This window comes from Babylonia areolata, chromosome 10, assembly GCF_041734735.1.
Source record: "Babylonia areolata isolate BAREFJ2019XMU chromosome 10, ASM4173473v1, whole genome shotgun sequence".
In the NCBI taxonomy this organism is placed as follows: domain Eukaryota; kingdom Metazoa; phylum Mollusca; class Gastropoda; order Neogastropoda; family Buccinidae; genus Babylonia; species Babylonia areolata.
In genome coordinates, this window is record NC_134885.1 from 11,292,181 (window position 1) to 11,306,686 (window position 14,506).

The 14,506-nt window shown below is 48.0% G+C and overlaps 1 protein-coding gene across 1 annotated transcript in view; it reads left to right on the plus strand.

The window, feature by feature from the left end:
• The window catches only part of LOC143286659 (uncharacterized), a 19,317-nt gene extending 5,302 nt beyond the window's left edge, over positions 1 to 14,015 (plus strand). The window contains exons 6-14 of the mRNA XM_076594297.1: positions 2,422 to 2,592; positions 3,749 to 3,900; positions 7,654 to 7,840; positions 8,351 to 8,456; positions 9,325 to 9,462; positions 11,460 to 11,558; positions 12,260 to 12,351; positions 13,324 to 13,471; positions 13,978 to 14,015. Of these exons, the coding sequence (XP_076450412.1) occupies positions 2,422 to 2,592; positions 3,749 to 3,900; positions 7,654 to 7,840; positions 8,351 to 8,456; positions 9,325 to 9,462; positions 11,460 to 11,558; positions 12,260 to 12,351; positions 13,324 to 13,471; positions 13,978 to 14,015 (1,131 nt within the window). The remainder of the gene's footprint in view (positions 1 to 2,421; positions 2,593 to 3,748; positions 3,901 to 7,653; positions 7,841 to 8,350; positions 8,457 to 9,324; positions 9,463 to 11,459; positions 11,559 to 12,259; positions 12,352 to 13,323; positions 13,472 to 13,977) is intronic.
• The last annotated feature ends 491 nt before the right edge of the window (positions 14,016 to 14,506 follow it).

The window sequence follows — 14,506 nt, forward strand, 5'->3', positions numbered from 1 at the left end:
GGTGGATGGATGGAGGATTGGATGGGTGGGAGAGTGAGTGGAAGGGTATATGGAGGGGTGTGGATGGTGGGGTGGATGGATGGAGAGTTGGATGGGTGCGAAGGTGAGTGAAGGGTGGATGGATGGAGGGGTGGTTGGATGGAGGGTGGATGGGTGGGAGAGTGAGTGGAAGGGTAGGGTGGATGGATGGAGGGGTGGATGGTGGGTGAGTAGATAGGTTGATGGATAGTGGATGAGTGAAGAAGTGTATGGATAGGTTGATGGATGATGAATGAAGAGATGGGTGGATGGATGGGTAGGTTGATGGATAGTGGGTGAGTGAAGGGGTGGATGGATGGATGGGTAGCTTGATGGATAGTGGGTGAGTGCAGGGGTGGGTGGATGGATGGGTAGCTTGATGGATAGTGGGTGAGTGCAGGGGTGGGTGGATGGATGGGTAGCTTGATGGATAGTGGGTGAGTGCAGGGGTGGATGGATGGATGGGTAGCTTGATGGATAGTGGGTGAGTGAAGGGGTGGATGGATGGATGGGTAGCTTGATGGATAGTGGGTGAGTGAAGGGGTGGATGGATGGATGGGTAGCTTGATGGATAGTGGGTGAGTGAAGGGGTGGATGGATGGATGGGTAGCTTGATGGATAGTGGGTGAGTGAAGGGGTGGATGGATGGATGGGTAGCTTGATGGATAGTGGGTGAGTGCAGGGGTGGATGGATGGGTAGCTTGATGGATAGTGGGTGAGTGCAGGGGTGGGTGGATGGATGGGTAGCTTGATGGATAGTGGGTGAGTGAAGGGGTGGGTGGATGGATGGGTAGCTTGATGGATAGTGGGTGAGTGCAGGGGTGGGTGGATGGATGGGTAGCTTGATGGATAGTGGGTGAGTGCAGGGGTGGGTGGATGGATGGGTAGCTTGATGGATAGTGGGTGAGTGCAGGGGTGGGTGGATGGATGGGTAGCTTGATGGATAGTGGGTGAGTGAAGGGGTGGATGGATGGATGGGTAGCTTGATGGATAGTGGGTGAGTGAAGGGGTGGATGGATGGATGGGTAGCTTGATGGATGGTGGGTGAGTGAAGGGGTGGGTGGATGGATGGGTAGCTTGATGGATAGTGGGTGAGTGCAGGGGTGGGTGGATGGATGGGTAGCTTGATGGATGGTGGGTGAGTGAAGGGGTGCCGATGTTCTGTGACTAGAGGGGTGAGTGGATGGATGGGTGGTTGGGGTTGAGGGGTGAGTTGAAGGATGGTGGATAATTGGAGGCGTGATTGGAGGGTATAGGACGGGTCTTTTTAATTGTGGGGGAACCATGGTGGGTTGGTTTCTTAACGGTACACATGCACCCACAGGGCAACGAAATGCTGCTGGTGGTACTTGTCTTAAAGTACACACACACACACACACACACACACACACACACACACACACACACACACATACACACACGCATGCACACACACACAGGGCAACGAAATGCTGTTTGTGGTACAAGTGTCCTAACGGTACACGTGCTGTTGGTGGTACCAGTGTCTTAACGGTACACATACACCCACAGAGCAACGAAATGCTGTTGGTGGTACTGATGTTCCTACGGTACACCCACACTCACAGGGCAACGAAATGCTGTTGGCAGTACTAGTGTACTAGTGTCTTCATGGTACATATGCTGTTGGTGGTACTGGAGTCCTAACGGTACACATGCTGTTAGTGGTACTTGTGTCATAACGGTACACATGCACCCGCAGGGCAACGAAATGCTTCTGGTGGTACTGGTATCCTAACGGTACACATGCACCCACAGGACAACGAATGCTTCTGGTGGTATTGATGTCTTAACGGTACATGTTGTTGTTGGTGCGAGTGTCTTAACGGTACACATACACCCACAGGGCAACGAAATGCTGTTGGTAGTACTAGTGTCCTAACAATACAAATGCTTTTGGTGGTTATAATGTCCTAACAGTACACATGCACCCACAGGGCAACGAAATGCAGCTGATGGTACTAGTGTCCTAACAGTACACATGCACCCACAGGGCAACGAAATACTGCTGATGGTACTAGAGTCTTAACAGTACGCATGCACCCACAGGGCAACGAAATGCTGCTGGTGGTACTAGTGTCTTAACAGTACACATGCACCCACAGGGCAACGAAATGCTGCTTGTGGTACTAGTGTCTTAACAGTACATATGCACCCACAGGGCAACGAAATGCTGCTGATGGTACTAGTGTCTTAACAGTACACATGCACCCACAGGGCAACGAAATGCTGCTGATGGTACTAGAGTCTTAACAGTACGCATGCACCCACAGGGCAACGAAATGCTGCTGATGGTACTAGTGTCTTAACAGTACACATGCACCCACAGGGCAACGAAATGCTGCTGATGGTACTAGTGTCTTAACAGTACACATGCACCCACAGGGCAACGAAATGCTGCTGGTGGTACTGGGACGCATGAGGGCGGAGATTCGTCGAAATGACAGGGGAGGGATCGGGTCCTTCAAGACGGCTGAGTTCTGGTTCAACAACATGACCCGCTACATGGACCTGCTGCTGGAGACCCAACGGGAACTGGCTGTGGAGATCACCCAGGTCGGCACACAGACACACACACACACACACACACACACACACAGACACAGACACAGACACACACACACACACACACACACACACACAATTTAATCCCTGAACTGAAATCATCTTCAGTGTTGACGATCTTCAGCAGTCCATTGCTAATGTATGACTTTTTCAACTCCTTGTTAAACAGTCCAGTTGGTTCGCTGTTATAGTTAGTTTTTCATTAGAAATATGTTATATTGTTATGATTTTTTTGTTTATTTTTTAAACAAAACTTAAATCAATAATTTTCACACACACACACACACACACACACACACACACACACACACACACTTTGACTTACTCGTATGCGTACACAGTAATCGCCCCCCCCCTCCTCCCACTCGATTTTTTTCCTTCCCTCGTCTAATATCACGTACAGTGAAAAAGACGTTAAACACACACACACACACACACACACACACACACACACACACACACACACACACACACACACACACACACACAGCGCCTGACACAGGATTCCATTTACTCTGTCTGCTTCGTTTTGTGTCTGTGTTTGTGTTTGTTACTGCGTCTGTTTCCGTGCGTCTGTCTGCGTCTGTGTTTGTGTCTGCGTCTGTGTATCTGTATCTGTGGGTGCGTCTGTATTTGTGTCTGTGTCTGCGTCTGTGTCTGCGTTTCTACGTCTGTGTCTGTGTCTTGCGTCTGTTTCGGTGTGTCTGTGTTTGTGTCTGCGTCTGTATCTGTGTTTGTGTCTGTGTCTGTATCTGTGTCTGTGGCTGCGTCTGTATCTGTGTCTGTGTTTGTGTCTGCGTCTGTATCTGTGTTTGTGTCTGCGTCTGTATCTGTGTTTGTGTCTGTGGCTGCGTCTGTGTCTGTCTGCGTGTCTGAAATATGTGACTGACCGACTGACTGACTGACTGGTTGATTGATTGGATGGTTGATGGATAGATAGATGGGACTGACTGACTGATCTATTGATTGGTTGATTGGATTGATTGACTGACTGACAGACTGGTTGACTGATAAGTTAATTAACTGTTTGATTGCCTTACTGATCGACCGACCGACTGACTGACTGGATGGCTGATTGATCGAACCGAACCGATCAAGCGATGTACCGATCGATCAGCTGATCAATCGATCAATGGGTGGCCGGCAGGTGCTGGACGAACGGCAGCAGAGCAACCTGCAGAAGATGGTGGCCATCTCTGTGGTCTTTGTCTGCGTCTTCATCCTCTGTCCTGTCATCATCTACGCCGTGTACTCGCTCACCAACGAGATCCAGAAGTACTCCATCACGTTGGCCGACAGGTCAGGAAACTTTGTCTCTGTAGGATGCAGCTAAGTACACATATTGCGCTGGAATTAATTAATAATGACAATAATGATGATGATGGTGGTGATGGTGATGATGATGTCCAGAAGTACTCCACGTTGGCCGACAGGTCTGAAAAGCCAGGGTCTCTAAGCTCTGCAGGCTGCCGCTTTGTGCACACTTTTAGCTGGAAGTTGATTAATGGTATTAATGATGATGATGGTGATGGTGATGATGATGATGATGATGTCCAGAAGTACTCCATCACGTTGGCCGACAGGTCTGCAAACTCTGTCTCTGTAGGATGCAGCTAAGTACACATATTGCGCTGGAACTTAATTAATAATGACAATAATAATGATGATGATGATGATAATGATGATGGTGATGATGATGTCCAGAAGTACTCCATCACGTTGGCCGACAGGTCAGGAAACTTTGTAGGATGCAGCTTAGTACACATATTGCGCTGGAACTTAATTAATAATGATAATGATGATTATGATAATGATGATGATGATGGTGATGATGATAATGATGATGTCCAGAAGTACTCCATCACGTTGGCCGACAGGTCTGCAAACTCTGTCTCTGTAGGATGCAGCTAAGTACACATATTGCGCTGGAACTTAATTAATGATGATGGTGATGATGATGATAACGATGATGATGATGGTGATGATGATGTCCAGAGGTACTCCATCACGTTGGCCGACAGGTCTGGAAACTGTCTCTGTAGGATGCAGCTAAGTACACATATTACGCTGGAACTTAATTAATAATGACAATAGTGATGATGATAATGATGATGATGATGATGATGATGATGATGTCCAGAAGTACTCCCATTACAGTGGCCGACAGGTTAGGAAACCCTGTTTCTGTAGGATGCAGCTTAGTACACACATTGCGCTGGAACGTAATTAATAATGATAATAATGATGATGATGATGATGATGATGATGATGATGATGTCCAGAAGTACTCCCATCACAGTGGCCGACAGGTCAGGAAACCCTGTCTCTGTAGGATGCAGCTCAATACTCATAATTCGCTGGAACGTAATTAATAATGATAATAATGATGATGATAATGATGCTGCTGCTGATGATGATAATGATGATGATGATGTCCAGAAGTACTCCATCACAGTGGCCGACAGGTCAGGAAACCCAGTCTCTGTAGGATGCAGCTTTGTACACACATTTAGCTGGAACTTAAAATGATACTGCTACTAATGATAATAATGATGATGGTGATAATAATAATAATAATAATAATAATAATAATGATGATGATGATGATGATTTCTTTTCTAAATATGATAATGATGATGTATGATGGTCAGTCGCGTCCCACAATGACCATGAGAACACCAGAGGAGGCAACTGCTGTCCCAACTATCTGGGCCAGAATTAACTTTGATTATTGTGGAGAGTATCTTGCCCAAGGAACATCCCCTCTCTCTCAGCCAAGAGGGTTTTAGGACAGTCGGCATTGGGGTGGTTCCAATAGCCCAACTGGTCCCCAAGGCTGCAGCACTAAGAGCCAGTGCGATTTTGCCTCCTAGTTTGACAGTCACAGTCCTTCATAAAAAAAAAGCAGCTGTAAATGACTTCCCATTGCAATGGAGAAACCATTGATCATACAGCTTTCACTTTGCTGTTGGCCCAACTGTAAGCTTATGTTCAATCTGTGATATAAGCTGAGCGTTGGCCTCAAGAATAATTATAATAATAATGATATAATAGTATTTATATGGCGCAAACTCCCAATATAATGGGCTCTAAGCGCCTCACATGAAACAATACATATACACAAGTGCATGATAACTTACATCCGCACATAAAAAACAAAAATGCATGTGTGTGTGTGTGTGTGTATATGTATATATATATATATAGAGAGAGAGAGAGAGAGAGAGAGAGAGAGAGACAGAGAGAGAGAGGGAGAGAGACACTGAGCCAATACTACAAAGTCAATAAAAGCAGACAAAAGAAAGTACATAAGTTAGAATATATATTATACGTAAATGATACAGGTTTTGGATGGAATGGATGGGTTTTTTTTTTCATATTTGACTATTTCGAATAATTTATTTTCTATGTATTCGCAGAAGCCTAACTTTTCCTAATTTTGAAAACGTGGAAAAAAGATCATTTATGTTTGCTTTTTTTTCGTGTTTCGTCTATTCTGTCCCCATTTTCTTTCTCATTTATGTATTAATTTTCTTTGTATTGCCAAAAGGGGAATTTTGAAAATTTTTTTTTTTTTTTTTAAAGAGAGAAAAAAACAAAAACAAAAAAAAAACAAAAAAAACTTCCCAATTTTTTAGATCAAGGAGCGGCAACGACAATGATAACGATTTTTTTTTTTCATTCAGCCGAAAGCCCCACTCTGGAGAGGGTCAGACTGAAAGAGAATAAAGGAGAGAAAAAAAAGACAATATAATGATAACGGACAGGACAGAGACACAAACACACACCACACACACACACACACACCATCGTCTTATATCACTGATAGTAAAAAGACGCGAAACTAAAGAACGAACACACCATCCTTACCCCCCCCCCCTCACGTCCCCCCACCCCACACCGCTCCCCCCGCCCCCGCACTAACCCCCCCACCCCCACCCATACACATACACCACACACACACACCCTACGTCAGTAAACACACTCACATCATTGACACAAAGTGTCCTAAACAACACAACAACAAGATACCAGAGCAGACAACAATGTGAGATGGCCAATATAACCTTCCGATGGCTCTGTGGTTAAAGAGACTGCCAGAAAGGTGACTCAGTCCTGAAGTGCCGACCACCCTGGAGGCGCGGGTTCGAACCTGCTGAGGACCAGGTTGGGGGAAAAGAGAGAGAGAGAGGGGGGGAGAGGGAGAAAGGCGGCAATACAAGGGCATCCAGGAGTCATGACCTGGGTGCGGCCCGGCCCCCTTTGAGTGTAAGGAGTTAATTAAGGGTTGAAACACTTGACTGAGGGGGGCTTCTTCTCTGAAGACCTTGTAGTAGTCCAGCTGTCCTTAGAGTTTCTTATAGAATAGAATAGAATGTCTTTATTACCAAATGCACCGGGGTCACAAGGAATATTAGGGGGATGGGGGGGGGGGGATAGTACATAACAAGGTACGAACATAAATCGAAAATCATACACAAACACAGATACAGTAGAAATTAGGATACATACAAGTGTATATCAAAATAAAAACTTGTGCATACTCACACATGCACGCACTACACACAAACACACACACGCACACATGCACGCACGCACGCACGCACTCACACACACACACACACACACACACACACACACACACACACACATACATGTTTGAACAAAAGCTGCATATTACATATGGATGGGGCTGATGACTAGATCTTTCGGTAGATGGTTGTTGGTTGCACAATTCTATTTATCATACTGGATTTGTTCGAGAGACAGGGCATTGACTGCTTTTGGGGGAAAAAAACTATTGGCGAAGCGATTGGGTTTTCGTCCTTATACTTCTGTACCGTCGACCAGAGGGGAGCATCTCGAAAATCCCAAAAGCTGGATGTGGTTTGTCCTGGCTGGTTGATTTTGCTTTTTTGAGTAGCCGCTTATAATAAATTATATGTCTTGTAGAGAAGGTAGATAACCCTGGTATCACTTCCGGCTTCACTTCCGGTTCACTCACGTAGCCTAAACTGCTCGTCTCTCCCACCACCACCACCACCACCACAGAACCAAAGCGCTGAACAAGGAGAAGAAGAGAACAGACACGCTGCTGTACCAGATGTTGCCCAAGTCGGTGGCCGACCAGCTGAAACGAAACGAGGTGGTGACAGCGGAGACCTACTCCGAGTCCACCATCTTCTTCTCCGACATCCAGGGCTTCACTCAGATCTCAGCCCGCAGCTCACCTGTCCAGGTATGTGTGTGTGTGTGGGAGGGGTGGGGAGAGCGGAGGGGGGTGGGGGGGGGATCTGCTGAGGTACGGGGATGGGTGGGTGGGGGTGTGTGGATGGAGTGGGTGTTGGAGGGTGGTAGCGGGGGAGTTAGATCACTGTGCGTGCTTCTGTGTTAATACTCCAGGTTTTGGTTTTGTCGTTGTGGTGGTGGTGGTGGTGGTTGTGGTGGGTTTGTGTGGTGTGTGTGTGTGTGTGTGTGTACATGTGTTCGTGCCTCTGTGTGTGTGTGTGTGTATTTGTGTGAGGGATCGTGCGCGCGTCTGTGAGAGGAAGGATTTGAGAAAGGATGCGCGATCGTGTGTGCGTGTGTGTACGTGCGTGCGTGCGTGTGTGTGTGTCTAAATGCTCGCACGCACATGTGTGTGTGTGTGTGTGTGTATCTGAAAATGTCGCGCCCTCATGTGCGTGTGCGCGCATGCGTGCGTGGGTGTTTGTGTACGCGCGCGCGTGTGTGTGTGTGTGTGCCACAGGTGGTGGAGATGCTCAACTCCCTGTACCTGTGCTTCGACGAGCGGCTTGCGCTGTACGACGTGTACAAAGTGGAGACCATCGGGGACGCCTACATGGTGGTGTCAGGTAGCCGAACCCCGTCTTCTGAGCGGACATACACACGTACATGCATGTGCACACGCACGCACGCACGCACGCACGCACTCATGCATAGTGCGCCACGTTCGTCTCGTTCACGCGTGCATGCAATATCGCGTGCGTGCATGTGTGCGTGAACACGTTCGCGCATGATACACAGACGCGTGTTAGGGTTCTGAGGGGAACTGTGGTGGTGATGTAGAAAGGAGAGAGGGAGACTGAAGCGAAACCATGTGTGTGTGTGTGTGTGCGTGTGTGTGTCTGTGTGTGTGCGTGTGTGTATGTGTTTCTCTATGTGTGTGTATGTGTGTGTGTGTGTGTGTGTGCGTGTGTGTGTCTGTGTGCGTGTGTGTGCGTGTGTGTATGTGTTTCTCTATGTGTGTGTATGTGTGTGTGTGTGCTTTTGTGTACGTGCGTGCGTGTGTGCATGTGTGTGACAGAGAGAGAGAGGGGGGGCGGGAGAGTGTGTATGTGTGTGTGTGAGAGAGAGAGAGAGAGTGTGTGTGTGATAGACAGCGTGTATGTGTCAGTTGTGTGTGCGTACGTGCTGCACGCGTGTGCACGCCCACGCATAACACGGATGTTGATAATCACTATTCCTATACATGTCTCTCTGCTTACACGTGCGTGCGCGTCTAAGTCTTTGTGTCTGTGTCTGTGTACCCACACCCCGAACCACGCCAAACTCTCGCTAACTGTCTGCGTCCTCGCTCGACAACAACATTAATGATGGACAACCCTCTCCCCTTCCCCCCTCTGCCCCCCCCCCCCACCCCCACCCCCCCCCCACACACACACACTCCCTTCCCATGTCGCCCGCACGTACTCAACGCGGAACGTGTCGCCATGGCAACAGGAGTGCCCAAGAAGAACGGGAAGCGGCACGCGGCAGAGATCGGCACCATGACCCTGGACCTCTTGGACAGCATCAGTCGCCTGGAGATCCCTCACCTGCCCGGCACCAAGTTCAAGCTGCGGATCGGCTGTCACAGTGGTGGGTGCTTTGATGTGTGTGTGGGGGGTGAGGGGGGGTGTTGGGGGCGGGGGGGGAGGGGGGAGGGTGCCCCACGTTCACTTTGCGGAGCCCAAAAGAAAAAAAGAAGAAGAAGAAGAAACAACAACAAAAAACAAAAACAACAACAACAGGCCAACAGAGATCAAATACGTAATCAATCTCAGGTTCGAATCTCGGTAACGGCGCCTGGGGAGTGAAGGGTGCAAAATACATTGTTCAATTTGCACAGACTTGGAAGAAAAGATAAAAACAACACAATATTAAAAAAAAAACAACAAGAGTTACAGCAAGCTTGAGCTTATTTCGTGCTCTTCCATGTAATTCAAACGCAGTGGAGAAATGGTGAAATATATACATGATATCTAAAGGAAACAAGTAGAAGTGCGAATCACAATATTATACTCTCTCTCTCTCTCTCTCTCTCTCTCTCTCTCTCTCTCTCTCTCTCTCTCTGCATGACACATTACGTCTCTCTCTCTCCACCCTTTCTCTCTTCTTTCACCCCTACCCCCCCCCCCCTCTCTCTCTCTCTCTCTCTGTGACACATTATGTCTCTCTCTCCACCCTTTCTCTCACTACCCCTCTCTCTTTCACCCATATATCTATCTATCTATCTATCTATCTATATATATATATATATATACATACACATTCATATATATATCCCTCTACCTTTCTATAATGTCGATATGTCTCCTTCGCTGTCATTCTCTCTCGGGGAGAATTTTGGGGGTTTGGAGGGGGTCACATTATCTATCTATCTATCTATCTATCTGTCTATCGATCTATCTCCTTCACTGTCACTCTTTCTCGGGAAGAATTTCGGTCGTTTGCTGGGGAGGTGGGGGTGGGGTGTGTGCGGGGGTCATATTGTCCTGGGTGATTTTTCATCTTATTTATTTTTTGCCCCAGGTCCCGTTGTGGCGGGGGTAGTGGTAGGGGGAGGGGGGGGGGGGGGGCACAATGTCCAGGGTCAATTTTTATCTTGTTTATTTTTTGCCCTAGGTCTTGTTGTGGCAGGGGTGGTGGTGTTGGTTGGGGGGACGGACGGGGGGCGGGGGGTTGGGGGGAGGAGGAGAGAACAATGTCCAGGGTGATTTTAAAAAATTTTTTTTATCTTATTTATTTTTTGCCCCAGGTCCCGTTGTGGCGGGGATGGTGGGTAGGGGTTGGGCATATTGTCCAGGGTTAATTTTTCATCTATTTTTTGCCCAGGCCCCGTTGTGGCAGGGGTGGTGGTGGTGATTGGGGGGATGGGGGGGGAGGGCACAATGTCCAGGGTGATTTTTTTTTTAAATCTTTTTTTAATTTTTTTCCCCATGTCCCGTTGTGGCGGGGGTGGGGGATAGGGGCCTGGGCACAATGTCCAGAGTCAACTTTTTTATTATTTATTTTTTGCCCTAGGTCTTGTTGTGGCAGGGATGGTGGTGGTGGTGGGGGGGGGGGGGGTTAGGGCACAATGTCCAGGGTGATATATATATATTTTTTAATTTATCTCTCTTTTTTTGCCCCAGGTCCCGTTGTGGCGGGTGAGTGGGGGGGGGGGGGGGTAGGGGCTGGGGCACAATGTCCAGAGTCAATTTCTTTCTTATTCATTTTTTGCCCAAGGTCTTGTTGTGGCAGGGGTGGTGGTGGTGGTGAGGGTGGGGGGGGGAGGGGTTAGGGCACAATGTCCAGGGTGATATATATATTTTTTAATTTATCTTCTTTTTTTTTCTTTTTTTTTTTTTTTTTGCCCCAGGTCCCGTTGTGGCGGGGGTGGGGGGTAATGGCTGGGGCACAATGTCCAGAGTCATTTTTTTTTTCTTATTTATTTTTTGCCTTGGGTCTTGTTGTGGCAGGGATGGTGGTGGTGGTGAGGGTGGTGGAGGGGGGGAGGGGTTAGGGCACAATGTCCAGGGTGATATATATATTTTTTAATTTTATCTCTTTTTTTTTAAAATCTTTATCTTTTTTTTTTTTTTTTTTTGCCCTAGGTCCCGTTGTGGCGGGGGTGGTGGGCTCCAAAATGCCCCGCTACTGTCTGTTCGGCGAAACGGTCAGTGTGGCGGCCAAGATGGAGTCCTTGGGAAAACGTGAGTTATGACTGACTATGGGTCGTGTGTGTGTGCGTGTGCGTGTGTGTGTGTGTGTGTGTCTGTGTGGTGTGTGTCTGTGAGTGTGTGTGTGTCTCTGTGTGTGTATGTGTGTGTTGTTTGTGGGGGAGGGGGTTGTGTGTGTTGTGTCTGTGAGTGTGTGTGTTGTGCGTGTGTGTGTGTCTGTGTGTGTGTGTGTGTGTGTTGTGTGTGTGTGTATGTGTGTGTGTTGTGTGTGTGTGTGTGTGTTTGTTAGTTATTTTATATATATATATATATATATATATAGAGAGAGAGAGAGAGAGAGAGAGAGAGAGAGATGCACAAGTGTGTATGCGAGTGTGTGAGAGTTCGTCGGGGTATGTGTGTGTGTGTGTGCGCGCACACACACACACACGGGTGTGTACGTGAGTGTGAAAGAGCCATAATATACTTACCGAGCAGTATTTGTCTCTGCACTGAAAGTTATCAGTCAGCTGGTTTACAGTGCCCACTGTGGTTGGACCAGCAATTGCACATACACACACACACACACACACACACACACACACACACACACACACGCACGCACACACACATACACACACACACACACACACACACACACACACACACACACACACACACACACACACACACACACACACACAGACTACACACACAGTGAGGCGTTCTTAAACTTCCCTGTCGGCTTGTTGCAGCGGGCCGCATTCACATCAGTCAAACCACACACGACGCTCTTCTCTCCCTTGGAGGCTTCGTCATGGAGCAGCGACAGGATGAAAACGTCATGGTGAGTGCTGCTTTGACGTCATGTTGATGACGAAGGTGATGACGATGGTGATGACACACTTTGACATGATGTTGTTGTGGACCTGTCGGCATTGAGAACATCATTATGTCTTTTACCCTTTACCTTCGAAGGCACAAAGTACATAAATTTTGTATCTGTAAACCTTTGTCTGAATGGAAAAGAAGAAGAACAACAACAACAGATAAAAAAAAAACTAAAAAAAAAACCAACTAATCCGTTATTCCTCCTTGTGTGAATAGATTGAATAGAGTGAATAGACCACTTATAGGTAATGACAATACAATGTCGTCAAAGCATTCCTCTCGCTCGTTTGATTTGATTTGATTTGATATGGATACTTATACAGCGCCTGTCCTCTGTCGGAGACCAAGCTCTAAACGCTTTACAAACTTGGGGTCATTTGCACAACAGGCTGCCTACCTGAATAGAGCCGATTCGAAGCTGCCTTCAGGTGCTCATCAGTCGTTTCCTGTGTCATTCAGTCAGGTTTGAGTCACACGCCATCCTTTTTGTCAATAGACCCTTACAGGCAATGGCAACACAGTGTTGTCAAAAGTGTCCTCATAGACCCTTACAGGCAATGGCAACACATTGTTGTCAAAAGTGTCTTCATAGACCTTACAGACATTGGCAACACAGTGTCGTCAAAAGTGTACTCAGACCCTTACAGGCAATGGCAACACAGTGTCGTCAAAAGTGACCTCATAGACCCTTCCAGGCAATGGCAACACAGTGTTGTCACAAGTTTCCTCATAGACACAGGCAATGGCAACACAGTGTCGTCAAAAGTGTCCTCATAGACCCTTACAGGCAATGGCAACAGAGTGTCAAAAGTGTCCTCATTGACCCTTACAGGCAATGGCAATACAGTGTCGTCAAAAGTGTCCTCATCAACCCTTACAGGCAATGGCAACACAATGTCGTCAAAAGTGTCCTCTTGCTCGCGTGCAGAAAGACCGGGAGCTGATGATGTTCTTCAAGGGAGCCTTCACCACCTACTGGCTGATCCACAGGGAGGGCATGACCCGGAAGAACATGGGCACCGGAGGCTCGCGCTACTCCAGCGGGGAGTCCGACGACGACGAGCTGCATGCCGACGGTAAGGGACGCCTCCTTTTGGAAGTGGAGGGGGCGGGGGAGGGGATTGGTTTAGCGACTTTTTGATTGATTGTTTGTTTCATAGGGTGAAAGGGAGTGGTCGGAAGGCAGACGGATGCAGAGGCCGGTGGATGGGGTAGGGAGTGTTTTGGATGATGGAAGAGAGAGAGAGAGAGAGTGTGTGTGTGTGCTTGTGTGTGTGTGTGTGTGTGTGTGTATGTGTGTGTGTGTGTGTGTGTCTGTGTGCACGTGACGTACTCATGCGCACGCACGCAAGCGCAACCCACTTGCGAGCTGGAACCCAGCAATGCGACTCTTCTAATATACCGTACGCGCGCGCGCGCGCGCGCGCGTGTGTGTGTGTGTGTGTGTGTGTGTGTGTGTGTGTGTGTGTGTGTCTGTCTGTCTGTGGGAGGTAGGGAGGAGGGGCGTGGGGGGGGGGGGGGGGGGGGCTGGGAGGGGCTCGTGAGGGCTGTGCGTACGTGCGTTTATGCATGTGTGTTACAGAATGCAGCCATCGAGGGAAAGCTACCAACATCGTGTAAACACAGAGAGAGAGAGAGAAGGGGGAGAGAGAAGGGGAGAGAGAGAGAGAGAAACAGAGAAGAAGGGGAATCTCTCAGCCAACAGACGTGGGGTTCAACTCTCCGCCTCTGACCACCTTCGCGAGAAAAACATCCATGACGACGATGACGACGACGACAACAACAACGATGATGATGGTGATGATAGCGATGATGACGACGACCACGATGGTGATGATGATGAGGAGGAGGAGGAGGAGGAGGATAAGGATGATGATACTGATTGATTATGATGATGGTGGTGGAGGTGTTTGTGATTATTATGATGATGAACACGATGAGGAGGAGGAGGAGGAGGATAAATAAGGCCGCCATCAGTCTCATCGCCAACAACATTTACCTGTGTAACACTAACAGCCTGCTGCGTGGAGTGACAAGCATGCCAATATCGCTTTATTGTTCGTCAGTGATGGTTGGAAGGAAGGAAAGAGAAAGCAATACAACTGGATGAA